The sequence below is a fragment of the Gorilla gorilla genome, chromosome 19 (genome assembly GCF_029281585.2).
Source record: "Gorilla gorilla gorilla isolate KB3781 chromosome 19, NHGRI_mGorGor1-v2.1_pri, whole genome shotgun sequence".
Lineage (NCBI taxonomy): Eukaryota > Metazoa > Chordata > Mammalia > Primates > Hominidae > Gorilla > Gorilla gorilla.
In genome coordinates, this window is record NC_073243.2 from 97415711 (window position 1) to 97440890 (window position 25180).

At 42.4% G+C, this 25180-nt stretch overlaps 1 protein-coding gene across 2 annotated transcripts in view; it reads right to left on the minus strand.

Annotated features, from left to right (window-relative positions):
* Window positions 1–537: 537 nt before the first annotated feature.
* The window catches only part of OTULINL (OTU deubiquitinase with linear linkage specificity like), a 34144-nt gene continuing 9501 nt past the window's right edge, over window positions 538–25180 (minus strand). Inside the window, exons 2-9 of one of the 2 annotated variants that reach the window (XM_055367584.2) lie at window positions 17730–17800; window positions 11827–11986; window positions 11707–11738; window positions 11509–11600; window positions 10619–10768; window positions 5544–5672; window positions 3984–4253; window positions 2937–3164 (exon numbers count right to left, since the gene is read on the minus strand). In XM_055367584.2, coding sequence (XP_055223559.1) covers window positions 2991–3164; window positions 3984–4253; window positions 5544–5672; window positions 10619–10768; window positions 11509–11600; window positions 11707–11738; window positions 11827–11963 — 984 coding nt within the window. In that variant the 5' untranslated portion in view covers window positions 11964–11986; window positions 17730–17800 and the 3' untranslated portion in view covers window positions 2937–2990. Of the gene's footprint in view, window positions 3165–3983; window positions 4254–5543; window positions 5673–10618; window positions 10769–11508; window positions 11601–11706; window positions 11739–11826; window positions 11987–17729; window positions 17801–25180 lie in introns of both variants that reach the window. The other variant, XM_004059027.5, reaches the window with a different exon arrangement.

Genomic DNA, 25180 nt, shown 5'->3' on the forward strand with positions numbered 1-25180 from the left:
TTCTGAGGGTGGATGGTGGTGAGGGTTGCACAACAATGTGAATATGCTTAATGTCACTGTCACTTAAAAATTGTTAAGGCCGGGCGCAGTGGCTCACGCCCGTAATCCCAGCACTTTGGGACGCCGAGGCGGGCGGATCGCCCAAGGTCAGGAGTTCAGATCAGCCTGGCTAAATGGTGAAACCCCGTTTCTACTAAAAACACAAAAAATTAGTCGAGCGTAGTGGTGGGCACCTGTAATCCCGGCTACTCGGGAGGCTGAGGCAGGAGAATCGCTTGAACCCGGGAGGTAGAGGTTGCAGTGAGCCAAGATTGTGCCACTGCGCTCCAGCCTGAGCAAAAAGAGTGAAACTCCGTCTCAAAAAAAAAAAAAAATTGTTAAAATATAAACTATATGTTATGTGTATTTTACCACAGTAAAAGTCAGCCTTGTACTAATATTCATACAACCCCTCAGTATGGACACGTAAGGCCAAAATTTGAGAGAGAAACTTATCCTAAAATCAAAAAACGACGAGGGCACTATGTTTCCATTCCTGCTACAGTTCTCTCACCATTTAAAACATATACGGTTAGAAAGACATTTAAATGTTGGCATCACACAGGAAGCTCACCTCAAATTTATTGTTGACATTTAAAAGTGGTGCTAATTTATATGCAGCTCCTTCTGGCTACTTAATTTGTTATATTCATTATACAACTGAATAAAAACAAACAAAACAACACAACACCTCATACCTCCTCCCTAAAAACCTGTTTTGACATCTTCCCAAAATATAGCAACTATCTAAATGTCTTCTTACTTTTTACTTTCACTGGACTGAAATCTTTTTCGCAACTTGGTTCTCTAAAGAATTCTTGCCCCCCGCCCACAACACAACATGATGGGTTGACTGAGGTCACAGAGCTACAGGCTGCCAATCCTGGTGAAAAAATTTTTCCTTTCAGTCCTGGATTGATGTGGAAATAATTACATTGGTAAGGAGATCCAAGGTGAGTGGTAATACACAAATGTCAGGTACACTTCTGGACAGCTCAAGTGGAGCCAAAATTTTGGAGCAACAATTCTATAAGTATCAGCCACAGCAGCCCATGGCAGGCTGTCACCAGAAAGGGTAACGTTCATGCTTTCTTGGTTACAGTAACACATCAGGGGGATATCTTCTAACACTGTCAGTTAAATGACAGGGGTTATACAAAACCATAGATGTTTCCAAACAGGCAGGGACTGTAGAGGTCAATGAAGAACTCTTGTTTGTGTGGCTGAGCTCATTAATCTTCAACCAGAAAACAAAATGACAGCGGGAACAAGCTACCATCAGACATGGTTCATGTAGTACACATGACTGATCATCCCCATTGCAAAAGAATATGAATGTTAATTTCAGACATGACAGCATTTGACACACTCCCTTTTAATTTATTGCAGAAATAATATGAACATCTGCGAAAATGTTAGTGCTAAATATCTCGTGAAGTAAGTCATTCTTAGAAAGGGATTTGTGACTTTGAAGTAATATATAATTAGCAAGATTTTAAAAATTATTCTTATGTACTGAAACTCAAAACAGACTAGCAAAGTACCTCCAAAAAAAAAACTATCAAATTAAACTAGAAAAGTATTTCCAAAATAAAGACGACCAAAAACTAGCCTGAGAATACTAGTTTTATGTTGCTACAATACATTACCACAAACTTAGTGGCTTAAACACAAATCTATTATCTTACAGTTCTGCAGATTAGAGGTCCAACACAGGCTTCACTGGGCTAAAATCAAGGTGTTGGCAGGGCTGTGTTCCTTCTGGAGGCTATGGGGAAGTTTCTGTTTCCTTTCCAGTCTCAATTCTACAGGCTGCCTACAACTCCCTGGCTTATGGCCCCTTCCTCCATCTTCAAAGCCAGCAATGGTGCATCTCTCTCTAACCGTTCTTCCATATTTCACATTCCCCTCTGACTCTGACAGTCTTCCAATTCCCTCTTCCACTTTTAAGAACCATTCTGATTACACTGCGTCCACCTGGAGAATCCAGAAAAATCTCCCTATTTCAGCATCAGTGGATTAGCATCTCAGTTCCACCTGCAACCTTAATTCTCCTTTCCCATTTAACCCATTTAGCCCTTTACGGCTCTGAGGATTCAGACACAGACATCTTTGGGGAGCATAGGGCATTATTCTGCCTACCATAATGAGATTCCACACATTAAATACACATTAAATGTACCACAGTTTAATATTTTTGTGATAGTTCAATAACTGTCATTTGCTTTAATCTACAGAATTTTTAAAAATCTAAATAAAACTATTAAGCTGGCCAGATAAAATAGTAACAAAAAAAGTAAAGAGATATAAAACAAACTGTACAGTATTACAAAGTAGTGGTTCTCTGTATGTCTATGTGTATATATGTATATATAAAACTATACACAGATACATGTGTGTATATAAACATACATATGTATATATACATACATATACTTAATTTTAAAGTTAATCAAATGGTTATCAAAAATTAATATACAACAAAGATTCCTGGGAAGGTAATACTTATATAAAATAAGGCCATGTTTCTAAAAATCCCCCAAATCAGTCCAAGATAAGATTTTTAATGAAGAACATAAAGGTTAAAGAAATTCTTTCTCTCCAGGTTAGCTGTTTTTCCCTACTTGTTTTCTTCTTGCTTTTTCCTGTTGTTGTCCATATTAAACTTCTTTGTGCTCTTAAAGGCCCGCCATCATGTGAAGTGGCCACGCCCCTTATGGACAAAGTCAAGCCACCAACTCCCAAATGTATCAGTGCAGCTGCTTCAGAGGAAATCACTGAAAAATAAAGAAAAACCATCCATGCATGGCTGCATCCAGTGTACCTGTAATCCTGAAGAAAAGGTCCTAATTCCTTCCATGCTGAAATGCTAGCTCTGGTTTCAGAGAGAGACTTTATTGCAACTGTGACCACCGTCACCAGTAAGCACTGCTGTCCGGCCCCCAGCGGACTTAAAAGACTGGAATGTGGTAGTGGCGGTCGTTCTCGGTCAGCAGGGAGATCTCCGGCCAGTCCCTGAGAGGCTCCTCTGGGTAGCAGACTTCAAAGTCTCTGGAGTTAAACTTGAACAGTCTGAACACTTTTATCTTTACTTCAAGGGAGTATCCAAGTATAAACATATCAATCTGTGGATGAGATGAAAGACAGGTCACAGATACACACTTGCAAATTCCTGCCTCCCACCACGGTGGGGGGAAGTGTTGCTCTGCAGTTTATGAAATAATCTGCTTGTTGACAGACCCACCCATACACCACTGAGTGGGCACAGAGTTCAGAACAAATGCTCATTGTGTGGAAGGAAGGGGACGAGCATAGGAACAACTCTGTAGACTAGCATGTAAAAATCACAGGAAAAAGCTACTTGAAAAAAAATTAGTGAAAAAATAAAAGAACACTCATGATAAAAACTACATTATTTTCCAATCAGTTTTATATCATTCAATCAGTTTTATATCATTTTATATCCATTTGTTTAAAAATGTCAGATAATTTTGTTCGCCCTCTAGGAAAGCAAAACAAAAAAGAAACTCTTTTCTAGAGGGATAAAAGCATTTTCTGGCTTTAGAAAGTTTCAATTAATTTCTATTTATCTGCAATAGGTAACCAAATGCTTTCCCAAAATTATCTCATTTTCCAGCTGGACTTTTTCCTGGTGAACGTCTATGTAAGAGAACCTGTTGGCATCTGAGAAGCAGCGTGAGAGGTGAGAAAGGCCCCCAGAATTGGTGCTCTCTGGCTAGAGGTCTGAGGAGACACAAAGCAGCCAGCACAGAATAATGCATTTATTAGTCTTCTTTTCCTCATTTGAGGGGCAATAATATCAATCAACCACCTCTGTGCAATTGCTTATATCACCACTGAAAAGTCAACCCCAGACACCTCTGTGTTCAAATAGTGCCACAGCAACCTTAATCAAATACAAGCAGTTCTTCCTCCCCGGTTACCTGCTCTAGTCCACATGTGTCGCCTACAGAATTCAGGTGATTCATCATGAAGCTCAAAGGATCAGAGGATGTCTCCCTGGAAAACAGGAGTCTAAAAAGACTGGGAATGACCTTTTTAGTCTTCATTTGTTCATAAACTTCAGTGACTTGATACAGCATGATGAACTTTAAAGCTTCATAAAGTTTATATTCCAGAATGGCATCTGAAAAAAGGGTGTTGCACATACTTCCTCTCTTGTGATAATCTCTAATTCCATTAAATTCAGTCCACTAAAAACAGATGTAAAAGTGAAATTCAGAAGGATAAAGGTGAAGACATATACCATTCCATAACTTTTAATGTATTTATAAAATAAAGCAAAGATTAATAGAAAAAAGTGGAACTTTAACTCTTCACTTTATACCTTTCGGCACTGTTTGATTTTTTTTAACCATAAAAGTATACTGCAGTAGACTGAACATGTCTCCCCCAACTTCCTATGTTGAAACCCTAATCCCAAGGTGATGGTATTAGAGGGTGTGTCCTTTGGGAGGTGATTAGGTCCTGACGGTGGAGCCCTCATGAATGGACCTGGTACTCTTATAAGAAGAGGCCAAAGAGCTAGCTAGTCCTCCTTCCACTATGTGAAGACACACCAAGAAGACAGCTGTCTATAAAACAGGAAGAGGGCTCTCACCAAAAACCCCACTGTGCTGGCACCCTGATCTCTGACTTCCAATCTCCAGAACTGTGAAAAATCAATCTTTATGGGTTAAGCCACCCAATTTATGGTATTTTGTTATAGAAGCCTAAGCTGACCATAAAACGTTTACAATAAGAAATTAGTTTAGATAAAATATTTTTTTCAAAAAGTATCACCTACTAGTTAAATACAAAGCAAGTCAGTTTTCCAAAACTGCTTAGGACGGATGGGTTACACAAAGGATATTCCACAGAATAGTGCTAGCGTGCTTTAACATTCACTGTGTATTCTGCACAGTTTAAAGCTCTCTGTGTATTACGTCATTGAATCCTCACAATAATGGTACAGGATATACACCATTGATGTTTCTCTTTAATACATAAGAAAACTATGGACCAGAAAGGTTATTTCCCAAGGCAACCCAGCTAGTGGTAGGCTCAGGATTCATTTCGATCATCCAAAATCTGTGTCATTATTGAAAGACAGGAAGAAGTCTTAGTCAAATTATTACATCTGTGCCATTACCAAGTTATGAATGGGGTGCATTCCAGGAGAGCATTTCTGAGCACCTTGCCTGGAACTTGCACCACATGTTTCTGGGGAAACAAAGATACATGATTGGTAAGGTTTGCAGGCCGGCCCATAGAAGCTCCCGACCCTATAGGGCCTAATTATCGTGTAGAACAATGTTGCTCTCATTCACTTCTTGAAGGAGAAGGAAGATTAAGGAGGGAAATCATCAGTTACTAGAAGCATTTCTGCTTGCACTTCTTACTTTCCTAACATGAAGCAATGTCCCTGACATCAGAGAAAACTGGCTCTATCTGGGATATGTGCTTTTATTCCTAGTCTTTTTATTTCCCCCGCAAACACTTACCTGTGTTTTCAATAATTCCACATATTTCCGTAGTTTTCCAAACACATTCGAGCCTGTATACTTCTCAGGACCAAAACTGTATTGCTGAATCCAATTACAACCTTGTGAAAACAGCAGTTTTTCAGGAAGCTTGAAAAGGAAGTAGATGCCAACTATGATTAGCATATGAACGTTTATTACACACAATTTGCTGTATAGCACAGCACACAACCTTATCTTTTTTTTTTTCGAGATGGAATCTCACTCTGTTGCCCAGGCTGGAGTGCAGTGGCGTGATCTCGGCTTACTGCAACCTCCACCTCCCAGGTCCAAGCGTTTCTGCTGCCTCAGCCTCCTGAGTAGCTAGGACTACAGGCATGAGCCACCACGCCCAGCTAATTTTTTGTATTTTTAGTAGAGACAGGGTTGCACCATGTTGGTCAGGCTGGTCTCGAACTCCTGACCTCAAGCAATCTGCCCGCCTTGGACTCCCAAAGTGCTGGGATTACAGGTGTGAGCCACAGCACCCGGCCCAAACTTACCTCATTTAGCAATCTTTATTTTAAAAGACTATAGCAACAGTTAAGTATATTGCCTTCTTTTAGATTTGTGCCTTAGGTTATTTTTACATCATATTCTTACAATTTCACAAGTGATGAAAACATAGAATTGTGTCCATAGAAACAATCTTTTTTGTTAAAATAGTTACCAAATTTACTATATGTAGCCCTTTAGAAATTATTTTTAACCAAATGATGTTAGGGCAGTATATTACATCAGGGAACAGGTGGATTTTAGAATGATGCACTCTGTGGCTCACACCTGGCTGTCACTCACCAGCTGAGAGATTACTTAACCGGCATGGATTACTTAACTTCTTAGCCTCATCCTCCATTGTAACATACCAATAATACTGTGCATTTTATAGGACTCTTGTTAGGATTAAATAAGATTATGGTGTATGTAAGAGCCTAATCCATCATAGGTATCCAATACATTTTCCCATCCTACTCAGTTTGCTGAGCCTTGGAACCTCCGTTGTGGTTGTTTTGTTTTGTTTTCTTTTTTAAAGACAAGGTCTCACTTAATATGGTTTGATTGTGTCCCCACCCAAATCTCATCTTGAATTCCCATGTGTTGTGGGAGGGACCTGGTGGGAGGTAACTGAATCGTGGGGGCAAGTCTTTTTCCTGTGCTGGTCTCATGATAGTCAATAAGTCTCACAAGATCTGATGGTTTTAAAAAGAAGCGTTCCCATGCACAGGCTCTCTCTTTTTGCCTGCCACCAACCACATAAAATGTGACTTGCTCCTCTGACTTCCGCCATGATTGTGAGGCTTCCCCAGCCACATAGAACTGTCCCTAAGTCCAGTTAAACCTCTTTCTTTTGTAAATTGCTCAGTCTCAGTTATGTCTTTATCAGCAGTGTGAAAACAGACTAATACAGTAAACTGGTACCAGGACTGGGGTGCTGCTGAAAAGATACCCGAAAACGTGAAAGCGACTTTGGAATTGGGTAACAAGCAGAGGTTGAACAATTTGGAGTGCTCAGAAGAGGACAGGAAAACGTGGAAAAATTTGGAACTCCCTAGAGACTTGTTGAATGGCTTTGACCAAAATGCTGATAATGATATGGATAATGAAATCCAGGCTGAGGTAGTCTCAGGTGGAGATGAGGAACTTGGAAACTGGAGCAAAGATGACTCTTGCTATGTTTTAACGAAGAGACTGGTGGCATTTTGCCCCTGCCCTAGAGATTTACGGAACTCTGAACTTGAGAGAGATGATTTAGAGTATCTGGTGAAAGAAATTTCTAAGCAGCAAAGCATTCAGAAGTGACTTGGATGCTGTTAAAGGCATTCAGTTTTGAAAGAGAAACAGAGCGTAAAAGTTCAGAAAATGTGCAGCCTCACAATGCTATAGGAAAGAAAATCTCATTTTCTGAGGAGAAATACAAGCTGGCTGCAGATATTTGCGTAACTAATGAGAAGCCAAATGTTAATCACCAAGACAATGAGGAAAATGTCTCCAGGACATGTCAGAAAGCTTTACAGCAGCACCCGCACCCCCGCCCCCCACCCGCCCCATTACAGGCCCAGAGACCTAGGAGCAAAAAGCAGTTCCATGGGCCAGGCCCAGGGTCCCTCTGCTGTGTACAGTCTGGGGACTTGGTGCTCTGCATCCCAGCCACTCCAGCCATGACTAAAAGGGGCCAAGCAAGGTATAGCTAGGGCCATGCCTTCAGAGGGTGCAAGCCCCAAGCCTTAACAGCTTCCATGTGGTGTTGGGCCTGTGGGTACACAGAAATCAAGAACTGAGGGTTGGGAACCTCCACCCAGGTTTCAGAGGATATATAGAAATGCCTTGATGTCCAGGCAGAAGTTTGCTGCAGGGGCAGGGCACTCATGGAGAACCTCTGCTACGGCAGCGTGAAAGGGAAATGTGGGGTGGGAGCCCCCACACTGAGACCCCATCCCCACTGGGGTGCTGCCTCGTGGAGCTGTGAGAAGAGGGCCACCGTTCCCCAGACCCCAGAATGGTAGATCCACCAACACCTTGCACCATGCACCTGGGAAAGCCACAGGCACTTGACACTAGCCTGTGAACGCAGCCAGGAGGGAGGCTGTACCCTGCAAAGCCACAGGGGCGGAGCTGCCCAAGACCATGGGAACCCACCTCTTGCATCAGTGTGACCTGGATATGAGACAGAATCAAAGGAGATCATTTTGGAGCTTTAAGATTTGACTGCCCTGCTGGATTTTGGACTTGCATGGCCTGTAGTCCCTTTGTTTAGGCCAATTTCTCCCATTTGGAATGGCTGTATTTACCCAGTATCCCCACTGCATCTAGATAGTAACTAAACTGCTTTTGATTACAGGCTCATAGGTAGAAGGGACTTGCCTTGTTTTGGATGAGACTTTGTATTGTGAACTTTTGAGTTAATGCTGAAATGAGTTAAGACTTTGGGGGACCGCTGGGAAGGCATGATTGGTTTTGAAATGTGAAGATGTGAGATTTGGGAGTGGCCGGGGTGGAATAATATGGTTTGGCCATGTCCCCACCCAAATATCATCTTGATTGTCTTTATCAGCAGCATAGAAACAGACTAATACACACTCTATCACCCAGGCTGGAGTACAGTGGTGCAATCATAGCTCAGTGTAACCTTAAACTCCTAGGGTCAAGCAATCCTCCCGTCATAGTCTCCCAAGTAACTATGACCATAGGCATGACCACCATGTCTGGCTACATTTTTTTATTTTTTGGCAAGATGGAGTCTTGCTCTGTTGCCCAGGCTGGTCTTAAACTACTGGCCTCCAGAGATACTCCCAACTTGGCCTCCCAAAGTGCTGGGATTACAGGCATAAGCCACGGCTCCTGGCCTCTGTTGTATTTTTATATCTTTGTCCTCAGCAATTAGCAACCGGGCTAGCACATTGCATATATTTGACAAGCATTTGCTAGATGAAATGGAACTAATAGAAACAAGTTTAAATAAAAGATATTAAGAAAATTGAACACACACACACATACACACACACATATTTTATATTTCTTTGCACCTCTATCCTTAAATGTAGTTCCTATATTAGACATACTGCATTTAAAATAAAAACTCAGGTTACTTATCAAGAATGCACTGCCTTACATTGTTAAGAAAATCAGAAGCCACAGACTGGAGAAAATATCTGTAAATCATATATCTGACAAAGCACTGTATTCAGAATAAAGAACTCTCAAGACTCAATAATTTAAAAAAAACATAAAAAATGAGCAAAAGATTTGAATAGCCATTTCTCCAAGAAGATAACAGGGATGACAAATAAGCACGTGAAAAATGCTCAACATCATTACTCATTGGGGAATGCACACTAAAAGCACAATGATACCAATTCACAACTATTAGAATGGCTAAAAACAAAAACCTGACAATATCAAGTGCTGGTGAGAATGTGGAACAACTGAAACATTGCTTATATATTGTTGGTGGGAATACAAAATGGCTGGGCCCCTTTGGAACGCAGCTTGGCAGTTTCTTATGAAGTTAAACACGCACCTAGCATACAAGCAGGCAGTCTCACTCCTAGCTACTTACCCCCTCAATATGAAACCTATTGTTCATACAAAATCCTGTATGAGACTATTTATAACCACTTTATTTATAGTTGCCCCAAACTAAAAACAATCCAGATGTCCTTCAACTGGTGAATGGATAAACAAACTGTAGTACATTCATGTAAAGGAATACCACTCAACAATAAAAAAGGATGAAAAACAAATTCACAGACACATTCAATTGGACATGCATTATGCTAAGTGAAAGAAACCAGATTCAAAAAGCTACATACTGAATGATTCCATTTATATGACATTCTGGAAAAAGCAAAACTATAGGGACAGAAAATAGATCAGTGGTTTCCAGGGGCTGCAGTAGGAGGAGGATGGACTACCAAAGTATACAAGAGAATCTTTGGGGTGGTCACAAACTATGCATTTATTAAAACTCTCATTAACTATAGAGTAAAAAAGTGAACTTTGCTTGATCACCTTCCTTATAAAAGAACAGATGCCCCTCAAGAAAAGATGGTGGCATTAAAAATAAACACAGATAATGACTATCTTCTGAGATGGTTTATTTGCAACTGACATGAGAGACAGAGGACTGGATTAAATGGCCTCTTAAAATTCCTCTGGCCAGACATGATGGCTCACACCTATAATCCCAGCACTCTAGGAGGAGGAAGTGGACAGATTGCTTGAGCCCAGAAGTTCAAGACCAGCCTGGGCAACACGGAAAACCCTGTCTCTACAAAAAAATACAGAAATTACATGGGCGTGGTGGCATGCATCTGTGGTCCCAGCTACTCAGGAGGCTGAGATAGGAGAATCACTTGAGCCCAGAAGGTCAAGGCTGCATTGAGCCATGATCACCCCACTGCACTCAATCCTGGGTGACAGTGAGATCTTGTCTCAAAAAAACAAAAAAATCTCTTCAATCTCATGGTCATCTGAGTACAAAGCCCCCAAAGACTAGGAGCCTGAGTTGCAGTTATTGTCAACATGACATTTCCCACATTTCCAGGGGGAAGACATACCTTAACAATGTCCTTTTCTTTCATCCATGATGGAAAAGAGATACCCTGGCTGAATATCTGAAATAACACTGATCTGAGAGCATCATAGTTATCTCTCCTTACTTGTCGAACACATTTAATGTGATGCCGCCAAAATAGCTCCTCATAAGCCTAATAAAATAAAAAGAGAAAGTTGTTTATTAATTCCACTGGACAAGAAAATAAAGTGAATTCACTGTATTTTCAGTGAGGTGTTCCTCCCAACTAAAGTGGACAACAGAAACAATGATAAATTACGAATATGACCGCATGTAATTTTAAAGTGACTCTCATTTGTACAGGTGTATTTTAGATGATAAATCCTGGAAGCAGAGCCAGGGAAGGTCACCTTGGGCAGATAAGGGATGCGACCTAATCACAGTGAAAAACTCTGTATACTTTTAGGACCATGCTAAGTACTTTATATGTACTCCCTCCACCCTTTTTTGCTTTTGCTAGTGGCAAGATTGGGCAGCACTGCTGGGGATATTTACCAAGATTGGTCCAATAAAAATTCTAAAAATCCTCAAAATATTTTACATCAGGGTGCCTGATCTTTTCAAAGACAGTCTCCACTGCACATGCGGATGTTTAATAGGCCTGGCCAGGAGGGTGCTGAAAAGGCACAATGCCTGAGTTTCCTGGAATTACAGACCTCATCGACCTGAGCCCTTGAGGGCACGAGCTCCAGGTAAAAGCCCAAAGCCAAGGTCTAACAGCCATTTGGCTTTTGAGTTAGAGCCACATTTGTTACTTGACTCACATTTTGGTACTAATGGATCTCTGGATTTAGTAAAGCAGAAGGGAATGTTTGTTTCCTGATTTTGACAGACAAATTCTATTTCTCCCATACCCTCTAAAAACAGACACACCTTCCTCATCAGCTTGTTACGGGGTGTCTCTCCTTTCCATTCTCTTGCACAATAACTGAGTAAATCAACCTCTGCCTCCACACTGAGGTTCCCTGGACCAAATAAAAAATAAAAAGCTGTTAATTTTCCCTTTCTTCTCCCTTCTTGAACCCTCTCTGCACCTTAAAAATAAAGAAATAAATGAATGAAAATATTTACTTTTGAATTTTCTCTGCAGATATCCAATCCACCTGAAAGATAAAAGGGAACAATAATATCAGAATTCTGCTTTGAATAGTAAAGATATATTTGAAATTTAAGGATGATACAGTGACCTACCATTTCAGCTTGTGCCCTGAATATAAATGTAGCCTCCGGAAGTAGCAGATGGCAGCCACCAGAAATGAAACTGCCAACATCACAAAGCCTTTTGCCATTCTCCAGACAGTGTCTAAGGCTTGGCTTGTAGCTAGCATCCAGGAGTGAACTTGGTCACTTCCTATGAAAATTACAAAAAAAAAAAAAAAAAAAAAAGCACATCACAATTACACAAGTTTGCTTTAAGAGAAAAAAAATGCAGAGAGAGATTGCATAATTTTACCTGCAAAGTATCTATCACTGATTTACATAAATATTTTTAAAGTATTTAAAAATTCAATCCAAAAATTAAAGAAAGTTTTAATTTCTTTATGGTTCTCCCATAATCAGCATCATATACAAGACCATCTTTGTTCCACAAAATTAAGAAGAATAAAGAGTATGGGCTTCAGAATCTCTCAGACTTGAACTCAAAACCTGCCTCTACTATTTGATATGTGACTATGGCAACCTAACTCCTCTTCTGAATTTTCTTGACTGTACAATGAGTGTGAAAACACTGACTTGGCTAGGGAAAGGTGGAACAAAATTTTTAAGCACTAGCACAATGCCTGCCACACACTTGGTTCTTGCTGAATATCTGAATTGGATCCCATACACAATTACAGGGATTCAATCCAGACCCAAATACACTGCAGGCAGTCAAACCAGGTGACGTCTAGTGATGCCTCCAGAGACGCCTCTGTATTCGTCCATTCTCATGCTGCTAATAAAGACATACCTGAGAGTGGGTAATTTATAAAGGAAAGAGGTTTGACTCACAGTTCAGCATGGCTGAGGATGTCTCAGGAAACTTACAATCATGGCAGAAGGGGAAGCAAACACATCCTTCTTCATATGGCAGCGGGCAGGAGAAGTGCCAAGCAAAAGGGGGGAAAGCCCCTTATAAAACCCATCAGATCTCGTGAGAACTCACTAGCATGAGAACAACATGAGGGTAACCAGCCCCATGATTCAATTACCTCCCACTGGGTCCCTCCCATGACACTTGGGGATTATATAATTCAAGATGAGATTTGTGTAGGGACAGAGCCAAATCATATCAGTCTCCAATATCCACTTCTGCCCATTTATATATTTTTGAAATATTACAGGCCATAACATATGGCATCACTTTAGCAGCACAGAGCAAGTAACTCAGACAGCAGGCACATAGATATCATTTCCAGAAAGCAGACCACTTAAAAGGAGTCATGAGATCTATTTAGTGATGCTGCGTATGATATACACTGTGATTCCTGATTTGACAAAAGAGAAAACTAACAGGCCTAGAGAGTTCAAACAGTGCACTTGTAATATTTTGCTATGTTCAGTAGATTCCTTATTATGTTTGAGCACATAAAATGCTGAAGTACAAATGAGAAAGAGGACTTTGAATAATGACCAAACCTCTGGGGTTCATTGCAAAATAATTTCCTCCACAGTACATAATTTAGTAAAACTCCAGTGATTAACTACAGTAAAAGACTCATCAATGTAGAATCTAAAATTTTGACATTTTTTATCATCTGGATATTTGATGTGATATTTACACTTATAAAGAAATAATTTGCCAGCAAATAAAGAAAAAAACACTAGCAATTTTTTTTTTTTTTTTGAGATGAAATCTCGTTCTTGTTGCCCAGGATGGAGTAGCAATGGCGTGATCTTGGCTCACCGTACCTCTGCCTCCCGGGTTCAAGTGCTTCTCCTGTCTCAGCCTCCCAGTTGCTGGGATTACAGGCATGCACCACCATGCCCGACTAGTTTTTTACTTTTAGTAGCGATGGGGTTTCTCCATGCTGGTCAGGCTGGTCTCGAGCTCCCAACCGCAGGCAACCCGCCCACCTCAGCCTCCCAAAGTGCTGGGATTACAGGCATGAGCCATGGCGCCCGGCCAACACTAGCAAATTTTAAAGATACATTTACAATCACTTAAAAGGATATTTTCAAAAACAAGTGCTTATCTGTTTAGAACAGTTAATTAGCTATTCAAATCATTATATATTTATTCTCACCTAGACATTTAGTAAAACTTTTTATGAAAGCTTAAAAATGTAATGCTATATTGCCTTTTACGTCTATAATTTAGATTTTTATTAATTCAGCTTGATTTTTCAACTTTAAAAATTCTGACACAGGCAAATATTTTTAGTGAAGCTTTAAATTCATGAAGAACTAGAATTTTACACACATGATACATACTTTCTTTTACTGTAGGTACAAATGTTTTTTAGAAAAATGGACTATAACATGATTTTAGTTTTTTCCTCATTATAAAAGTTGGACATCTTTTCATATCAGCACACATAAATCTACATTATTCTTTTTAATGATGCATAATATTTCAGTATAAACTGTCCTAAATGTAAGCATTGCCTTTTTTTGAGACAGGGTCTTGTGCCGTTGCCCAGGCTGGAGCATGGAGCACAGTGGCATGATCACAGCTCACTGCAACCTCAAACTCTTAGATTCAAGCCATCCTCCCGCCTCAGCCTAACACTGCCTTATTGATAAACACTTGGATCATTTCCCATTTCTCACTTTTACAAACAATGCTGTGGCAAATATGCTTTTCTAACAGTCCTTGTGGTAGATTTTTAAAAGGATAATTTCAAGAACAGAAAATTCTAGGTCACAGGGTGTGCACATTTTCAGTTTTGACAGACACTGCCACAGACTCTCATCACATACACGAGAGCACCTACTTCCCTAAACCCCAGTACTGGTGTGATTTCTCACTTTAGGCTCCATTTACGAGGAAAGCTCTCCTGTATACCGGCTGTTCACATCTCTTCTTCTCTGAAGGCCTTTTGAAAGCATCTGCCTATTTCCCACAGGGTGGTACTCACTTGTGGGTGGACGTGAAGGGCTTGCAGTCACTGAAGTGGGGATGGCTGCTGCCTGCTCCACGGACACATGCTCTCGTCTGTCGCAGGCTCCACCCAACCTGCTGCAGTTACAACCCAGGAACCTACCAGTTGGCAGTTACCAACTAGCCCCTGTGGAATTTGAGGTGAGACCCTGAAGCTGGGCCATCTCTCTTGAGCACAGGGCCTCTCTTGTAGCTCCCAGGCCTCCATGGGGACCCGCTACAGACCATGGCTCTCCCCACTCACATATACTCTTCCTACCACATGCCCTTACCCTCAAATCTCAACCCCACCTACAATCCAAGAGATTGTGATATGATCAACCCGTCAGAAAAAAAACCTAGAACACACGCCTGTACTCCTGGTCTCCCTCTACCCAATGTGTCCACATTGTTTTGTCAAGTAACTCCAGCCAAGAAGGGCCAGGGAGCCTTTTCATGGGGGTGCTGGTGTGGGTACCAGAGAACCATCTGGAGGTGGATGGGAGGGTACTCTGTAGGACTTGTGAAGTCACATGGAAGCAGGCCATGGCCATATAGCCATGTATAGGATCTATACGAGCTGCTCACTGATGACATTAGGAGTGGGGCTTCTGTATCAAAGGAGAAATGCGTTTTAGGAGGAAAGAGTATGACTTCACCAATAGCTACAATAGCTACAGTTTAAGCTTTTATTATGTGCCAGCCCCTATGTTAAGTGTTCTACAAGAATTAATTCATTTACTCCTGTGACCATGCCATGGAGCAGGCAGTAAGAAGTCTCTAGAGTCTAACAACATGGTCCCCATGCTGGCCCTGCATACTGCAGCACGTGATATGGGGCAAGTGATTTCCCCTCCCTAAGCCTCAGTTTCTGAATCTAGGAATGAAGACAGCACATAGCAGAGCCTGGTGCACAGTGAGTGCTCAGTGCATGGTCACTCTTACTATCATCACTGCATCACAACACAGGAGGCACAGCAGGATCCACCTCTCAGGGCTGCGGTGAGACTGAAAGTAAATGTTGGGAAAGCACCTGGCACCATACCTGACACACACCATAAGTACCCAATAAACACGAATTACTGTTTTTACTGTTATTACTCTAGTAACCCTTATTTTGCAGAGAAAACTTTGAAGGGGAAAAAATTAAATAATTGCCCAGTGGGACTCAGCCAGTAAGTAGAAAAGCCAGAACTCAAAAACAGGAGCAATGTGATATACTATGGTATGAATGTGTCTCCAATGTGTCCCACATGTTAGTTTTATGTGTTGGAAACTTAATCACAAAATTCATATGATGATTGGAGGTGGGGCCTTTGGGAAATAATTAGGATTAGATAAGGCCATCAGCATGGGGCCCCCATGACAGGACTGGTGGCTGACCTGCATGCTAATACCCTCTCACCACGTGACGCCCTCCACCACATTACAATGCAGCAAGAAGGCCCTCACCAGATCTGGTGCCTGCCATGCTCTTGGACTCCCCAGTCCCCAGAACTGCAGGAAATAAACTTGTTTTCCTTATAAATCACCCAGTCTGTGGTATTCTGTTATAACAACAGAAAATGAACAAAAACATGATGCCAGAAGTTGCCTCCTTTACCACTTGGCTGTCCTGCTTCTGAATTAGGGAACCGAGGAAATCTTCAAATTAATATTGCTATAGCAAGTAAATTAAGACTCTTTAAAATGAAAATTTTAAAAAATTTATCCTTCCTGGGCTAATAACTGAATTACAACTAAAAAATGATACAGAAGAAAACACCGTAATGAGACATCTTGCAAAACAGTGTCATAATGACAGTTCTGATGACCTCCAGCTTCAAATCTCATTTCCCCAAATACAACTGAGATAAAATTGTAGATATCAGAAGGTTCATAGGGGTCCCCCTTCCACCAGCCTGCCAAGGAGAATTCTGCAGTCCCTGGCCCAGCTTTCCCGCCTCATCCCTGGAGAGGGACGCCTGTGGAAGGCTTGGTGATTGGGACTCAGAGAAACAGGAAGGGAGAAAAGGTTTCACCTCCACGAATTCAGTCATTCTACATAAAAAAAGAACAAAAAGGAGTGTGTTGGGAGCGGGGCAAGTTTTGGCAAAAAGAATCTCCAGAAAGTCCACAAGGGGACTTCCAGGACAGTAGGAGCCTCAGGTCCACAGTGAAGTTTCACAAGTCCACAAGGAAGTTGCAAGGGGAAGTGGAAAAGAGCAGTGTTGCCAGAAATTATGGATTTGATCCTCTTTAATGCCTGTGAAGATACACAAAAACATGAAATTTCTTTTCAATATTTTTGGGCTGAACCACTTGGGTGGTGGCTGAAATGAGACCATACATACAGCACAATGCATGTCTGTTATATTGCAAAGTGTATTACCTAGGTCTCATACATCCCCCCTAGTCATCAGCATTAATGCATGTTGGGACCCTGACCCACACAAGCAGAAGTAATGCTTCAGCAGTGAACATGTCCTAGAGGAATTATACCAGAACCTCCTGAAATCAACAATGTGAATATCAGAAACTAAAATCTGATCTGTGATCACTCAAACTATATATGGCAGATGAGACTGTTGGTCAGAACTACAAAAAAAAAAAAAGCACCGTTTTTGGTGGTAAAGTTCTACTTAGTGTTTTTTTTTTTCCATTCTCTACAATATACCAAAGCTGAAGTAATTCAAACATTAAAACAGGAAACCAAATACACACACACATACCCCAAAACCCTGAAAACAAAACTAAAAGACACTGAAGAGCCGGAAACCAAGTGATCATGCAAACAGCAGTTCTACCCCAGGAGCCTGAGGCTCCTACTGTCCTGGACATCACAGTCTCTCTATCTCATGGAAACTCAGCAGCGTCTGGTTTGCCTCAAACTTCCAGAATCTGTACTATCTCTACTTCCTCATGGGCCAGCTGCATAGTCCTCAACCTTGTCTACTTCCTCTCCTGATCTTATTCATGGTATATACAATATCAGTACCTCCACACTTTCTCTCTACACACAGACTCTGTCACCTGCACCTAGCCCACTTACTTTCTCCTGAAGCAGAGGTGGTCTTTCAAGCGCTACTGAGCAGGCCAGGGAGCGGGGACATCAACTCTGAGCTGGGAGGACATAAAGGCAATTTAATTTAGATGTCTGAGGTAGCAGAGAAAGTGAAGAAATATACATACAGTGAAATCACCTGGCTAAAAGAACTTAAGGTAGAAGTACTACATTTAATAAACACAACAGGTATTTCTATCTGCTTCAGTGTCCCATTATGGTTAGTTAGCAGACGATGGAAGAGAGAGTGGTGAAGAGAGGCTGATGGAATAGGAAGGAACTCAAGGGAGGGGTGAGAAAGGACACTCTGTGGCAAGAGAGGTAGGAAGATGGGGGTGGGTGAGCAAGCAGAGGACACAGAGACTCCTGAGGTGCTGGGGAAACTTCACACTTTTCTGAGCTGTGCCATGGAACCCTGCTCCCTTTGAAAAGGTGAATATGGCTTTTAGGTCATTTGTAATCAAGGGCAGGAAGTGCTGCACAGAGGAATAAACTGAAGCCAATGGAACAGGCAGACAGGGACGGGCTGGGAAGGGCTGCCCACTCCCTTCCCCAGACCCCTCACCAATTCCTCACACTTCTTCCCCCCTGGGCTGGATGCCAGGCAGGGAGGCAGTGAAGTGCAAGACACGCTCCCTGCCCACAGGGACCCCCTGGCCTGGGGACACAGTGTCCTCCTGTCAGCTGGTTGGGTGAGCACCTCCATTCCCCAGTAGGTCACCTCTCTCACAGGCTTTTAGTTTCTCCTTAGGCCTCAGTGTGACTTCAGGGAAAGGCTGGGAGCCTTCAGTGTGGGAACTGATTGTTTAATTCTGAGAAACTCAGCTCAAGAATAAAGCAAAATATTGTACATTAGTCTAAACAAATAAATTAAGCACTACACAAACAGAAGGAAAAACACACAGAACAAATCCTGTTTAGGCCATCAAGTTTTCTAAATAATTTGGAGCACATGGCGATTCAAGAGATTTCTAGAAGTTAGCACAGCAGTGTGAAAGAGTAAGTTTAAATTGTGTTGGTTCTTGCAAAATCATAGATTAGTTGGTTGTTTTTCTACCAGTTACGGGGAAGATATTCAGAAAAAAAACACCCTCTTAATAAATCCTTAAACTCAAAGGACCATCTGAACTTTTGTATTTCAGGTATTAATTCTGCTCAATAAGAAATGACAGTCTTCCACTTAGTAGAATACAATAACCAACAACTACAAGATCAATATCACTGAGAAAGAGAACCACCAAGTGGGAGGATTTTATCTTGAAAGTCATGACCACTAAGACATTCAACTGTAGGCTGTCATGCAACCCACTTATGCTGTCAGCACCATCCCCCCAGGATGGGGCACACTGCCCCCAAGGCGCCCACTAAACTGAAAGTATCAATAAATATGACAGGAAGCTGCCCCTGGCCAAACACTGAGAGGATTGTGTGTGTGTTTTCTTTAATAACATCACAGCTGAGAGTCGGGCACATCTCTTGACTGGGCACATCTTCTAGAGATGTTGAATGCAACCCATCATTTTAAAGGTAAGTTTCATTTTCTAATCATTGCATTTTAAAAATCCACCCAACTATAAAACCACAAAAGCTATAGATGGGATAGGCTACTACTAAAGAGGAAGTTGTAATTCCTTCCCCGTGGACAGAACTCCAGCACTGCCACTGCTTTATCCAACCACACAGGCCTCCTCAGCCTGGGAGAGACAACTCATTCGACAAAAATGAGCAAAGGACTCTTGTCTTCATTCTGTCACTTTCTAGCTAGAGGACTAATCACTTAGCCTTGATGACCCCAAGAAGGTACTCCAATGGCCGAAAAGTGGTGATAGCACAGGGTTGGAACAAAATTAAACTAAAAGCACTATCCGAAAATAAACCATTTGGCTACCATCTCCCACCATCTGTCATCCAACCACTGCTTACATACCTCTCAGCTGGCAACTCGCTCCATCCTGTGGGAGTCCATTTCCTTTTTCCCTTTTTTGGAATGTTTCTCTCTTTATTGATCAACTTTGATCATTATTCTACGAACATAGATTAAGCTCCTCCCGCAGGCTAGGCACAGTGTCAAGAGCTGATGCTACAATTATAAATGCAACCGACTGGATTCTCCTGGCAGGGACTAACAGACAGACTCCTAGTGGGAACAGAGCACCACTGAGGCAACGCTCCAGAGGAAAGGAATGCAGGTCCACAAGCACTGTAAGAAGGGAATCTGAGCTAAACGAGGTTGGAGAATGCTTCCCTAGGACATGAGACTGAGCTGAGATCCAAGGTTGGACAGGAGCTTGCAAGGCAAGGAAAGTGAGGGGAGGCTGGAGAAGCCCGAAGGTCCCGTTCAAGAGGCTGATGTTTAACTGAAGAGCAAGGGAAGGCTCTGAGAGTTTTAAGCAAGAGACTGAGGTGTTCAGATCTGTAACCACCCTGGAATCTATTGCTTGGGGTTATGAAGAACAAGTCTGATTCCTCTTCCATATGACGACCTTTTACATTTTTCATGGGATTGCAGAATGCTTTGGGCTAAAGGCAGGATTCTACTTGTTTTTTAGGCTTCTCAGAGTGCTCCCTCAGCAATATGTCCACACTGCAGGCTAGTTCAGTGTATTCATGACTGTTTCCCACTAACACCTCTAAGGCAAATGCTGAATCTTAATTCACTGTGGATCTGGTCATCTGATGAGCTCTAACAGGAATGCTTCATTTTTTGAGGTGAAGAAACTGAAGCACAGGAAACAAGTAGAAGTCTGAACTTGAACGCCCAGGTTTTGATGTAGAGCTGTGCCCTCTGAACTAACCACTGTACATTACTGCCTTCCCCTGAGTAATTCTCTTCGAAGTTCTATCATTTCCATCATTTCCACTCTGCATCTTTCTCTCTTCTAGTTTAGACAGCTCCTGTTTTCTCAACCAGTCCCTACATGATATCTTTGGGGAGTCTCTTCGTGGTCCTGGTCAGTCTTCTCTAAACTCATTCCACACTTAATGTGAGACCCCAGGTCAAACACAATGTCCTGGGTGTGATCCCCAGGACAGAATTCAACAAGGTGACCACCTTCTTCATTCTACATCAGGGGTAAGTCTTCTGAAAAGGGTCAGAGAGTACATATTTTAGGTCTCATCGGCCATGTGGTCTCTGTCTCAACTACTCAGCTCTGCCCTTACACAGGGAAAGCAGCCACAGACAATACACACAGGGCTCCAATCCAATAAAGCTTTATATATGGACATTGAAATTTATATTCCATCTAATTTTCACATGTCAGGAAGTAGTATTCTTTTTATTTTTTTCCCAACCATTTAAAAATGGAAAAACCACTCTGAGGTCATAGGCCATGTAAAAACAAACAGCAGGCCAGATATGACCCATGGGCTGTGGCTTGCTGACCCTGTTTTAGATGATACATTCACAGCAATGCAGCCTGTGATTGTACTGCACAGCTACAAACAAACAACCCAAAAGCTACTGACTCACATTCAACCTGCTGTCAGCTTAAAGCCCTTTGGACCTGTGCTGGGGTGTGTCTCCCCATCTTCTGAAGGGAAGAGAGGGCCAGGGGTTTCACTCACTCTCAAGTTTCCCGGTGGAGAGGCCTTCCTGGAGGTGGGGTTCTGGCTCCCCTACTACCGCCTTTACTCCTTCCTGAAGGTGAGAGATTGATCTGAGTGGCAGATTTTTTTAAAATGGCATGCCCAGCTCAGCCCCTTTCACCCCACAGACCTGCCCGCACAGAAGGAATCCTTGGGCCTGCCCTCTCCTTGGGAGGGAGGCCTAGAACTTTAGGACAGAGTTCAGCTTGGGCACTGCTAGCAAGCCCAACTGGCCACACAACTAAGACACGTGGATTTTATGTCACTGAGCTGACTTAGAAAAATATATTTTTAATCTCTGACATCTGTATCTACCTTTCAGTCCAGAACATGGGAAGGGAAACAAAGGGTTATCCAGATCATGTGGGCCAGTTCTGGGATCTTTAGACCCAGGCAGGACCTGACATTTATCTCTGCTAGATTTCATTACTGATTTGGCTCACTGCTTTGACCTGCCAGGGCTTTGGTGGCACGTGGTCTGGTTCAACTCTCAGGCCTTTTGCCCTGGGGGTGACTTTTCCATTACTCAGAATCATTTGGGCACCATCACTAATAGTTACTAATCCTTTTGATTGGTCTCCCTTCCCCAGTTCTGTTTTCTACTCCACAGCCAGTGTGGGTTTGTTTTTTAAACATTCAATGGATGTATCATCTCCTGTGCAAAACTCTTTACAATGCAAAACTCTTTACAATGTAAAACTCTTTCCATGGCTTTTCTCATTTGTAGGAAAGACCCACATCCTGCTAGCCACTGATGTCAGCTGGAAAGGACCCTAACAAATTGTCAGAAAGGTAAAAAATGGTCATTATCTATGGTAGCATCCCAGCCAGAGACCTCAGGAGCTGGTTCTTCTGTAACCAAGAATACTAGTGACAGTCAGTGGCTTATAAAGCCACAACTCACCCCATAACCTCTCACCCATCCCCTGGAACCAACTGAGAAGTCAAGATTTGCCCCCCTGGGTTCAGTGTGATCTTGCTAATGGGACCACACTGCCAAAGCCTCCTTGGCCACCTCCCTGCCCTAAGTCTTTAACCCCTGTCTCCTATCATGGACTCATATACCTTTACATGGGCCTATAGATCTGCTCTCCTAAAGGGAGACCAGTGGCTTCAAAAATAACCTCATCAAACTTTATAGACCATTGCTACTCAAAGTCCACAGGACAGCAACATCAATACCATCTGGGACTTCTTAGAACTATAGATTCTCAAACCCCTTGGAAACATAATCTGCATTCCATCAAGACCCCCAGGACCCTGGCCCTGGCTCCAGTGGATTTTCAGATTTATTAGGCTGGGGCCCAGGTATCTTTTTTAAGCTCTCCAGTAATTCCAACATTGCCAGTGTTGAGAAATCCTGCTATAGAGTAATAGCATCCCCTACCCTTAGCTGCTTCTGTTATCTCAAATACATCATCAGATGCCAATCAATTTCCAAAGTTACCATTAGGAGAAATCAGGCCAGATAAAGAAAAATCTTACTGGTCAAGTAATCCAACTAAAAGTAAGTGTTGTGTCTGTTTTGTGTGTCTGTTTTGTGCCCATTTCCCTTTGGCCAAAGTAAGCAGTTACTTTTACTAGTCACAGTTGTTGTTTTTCTATGGCTGGAAGCTATGCCTATCTAAAAAGGAACTTTTCTGAAAAAAAAATTTTTTTTTTCAGATTGAGTCTCACTCTGTCGCCCAGGCTGGAGTGCAGTGACATGATCCGCAACCTCTGCCTCCAAAGTTCAAGTGAGTCTCCTGCCTCAGCCTCCCAATAGTTGGGATTGCAGGCACCTGCCACCACACCTGGCTAATTTTTGTATTTTCAGTAGAAATGGGGGTTTTACCATGTTGGCCAGGCTGGTCTCGAACCCCTGACTTCAAGTGATCCACCCACCTCGGCCTCCCAAAGTGCTGGGATTACAGGCATGAGCCACCGTGCTTGGCCAACTTCTCTGAAATTAATAAAGAAAGGAACCTGACCATTACCCTGGCCTCCAGCGAAGGTGGCCAACTCCTCCTGGTTTGCCTGGGACTCTCCCAGTTTTAGCACTGAAAGCCCCACATACTGGCACATCTCTCAGTCCAGGCAAGCTGGGACAGTTGGTCACCCACGCCCAGTCCCCCTCATGGTCTGACCCTGACCCCTCCCTCTTCTCTCACCTCCTCCCCTTGCTCCAATATGAGGAGTGCCTTCACTTCCTCCTAGAGCTCACGCCTGCCTCCCTACCTTGCTTTGCCTGTACTCTTCCCTCTGTCTGAAACATTCTTCCTTCTAACCATGCCCTAGTTCATTCCATTCATTCTCCAGCTCTCAGCTCAAACATCACTTATCTGTTTCCAACCCCCAGGCTTGAGCAAATCCCTGTTTTCCTCTCTCATAGCACACGGTGTCCTTTTCACAGCACTTGTCACAGTTTACACAATTGTGTTTGTGTTTGATTAGCGTCTGTCTCCCTGCGTAGACAGTAAATGCCTTAAGGACTGGGACTGACTCTGTTTTCACTCTGCTTTCTGAGTGCCTAAGTACACAATAGACAGTTAATATATATTTCTTGAATGAACGAAACGAATCATGTAATCAGAATCCCGTCCATATGTCTCCATGAGAGAGACTGCCAGCTTCCCCCAGGGTCCGTTCTCTCTTCCCATCGAGATTAAGCCCTGACTTTGGGCTGGGCACATGGCTACTCAGATAAAGGCTCATTCCATCGTCCCTGGGTGCTGGGTACTGCTGTGTGAGTGAATTCTGGCCAAGAAGTTGTTGAATGTGCAACCTTCAAAAGGGCTTGTTAAGAGGGGTGTGTTCCTTGCCCTTTTTCCTCCCTATTAGCTGGAATGTAAATGTGATGGCTGATGCTCCAGCAACAATCTTGTACCCAAAAGTGACAGTTAGCATTGAAGCCAGGCATAGTGGAGAAACAAAGTGGAAGGAGCCTGGGGCCCTGACACCGTGGAGATCATCCCAGCCCTGGGAAGCTACCTCTCTTTGACGTGAGAGAAATAAATGTATTCACCTATTTGGGGCTGTTCTGTTACTCCACCACACTTATGCTAACTAAGAGCCTCTATCCTGGTGGTCCCTTCTGACTTTTAATATGTATGTCAGAAATAATGAACCACCAGTGTGTTTTCTCTTCCCTTAATTACACCATGTAAATATAAAGCAGGAAGTGAGAATGTGAAGTGGTCATCTAGTAGGATGGTTTCAAGGTAGTAAAATGAGGAGGGAACTGAGGGAGTCAGGAACTCAGGGTCCGGTCCTAGACAGCTGAGCCATCTGGACCTCAGCTTCCTCCCCTGTGAGCAAACATAAGGAAGCCAGGCCATTAACTGCCATTTCCCTTCATTCTCCAAAGGCCTCCTTATTTTAATATGTTTCAGAGTTATGTTGGAGGAATAGTCACGTTGGGGCCAGGATTAGAAATAGTTGTGAAATAACTGACATTCAACTAAACTCAAAACATTACTCAAAGTTTGCACCACAGAAAAGATGCCCTAAGTGTGTATGGAAGATACATAAGATCTTGACAAATGCCAGCAAATACCCCGACCCTTGGAAGTTCATGCTGGGTCCTACAGATCTATTAAACCCGTCGACCCAAAGGCTAGTTCTAATAAAGAGCCTTTTCCACAAGGGCCTCCATGGTGGTAATCAGCTTCAAAAAGGCTGCTAAATGGGGAGGAAAAAGGAATATCAAGGAGACTGGGAGGGAAAGGGAGATGTAATAGGCTCCAAAATTCAAAATTCAAACAAATGAATCAATTACATATGGGAGAAGATGCAGCAAAGTGTGAAGAACAAGACAGTACAAGGTAGGTCACCAAGCACAGACTCTGCAAGTCCTCTATCATGACAGTCAA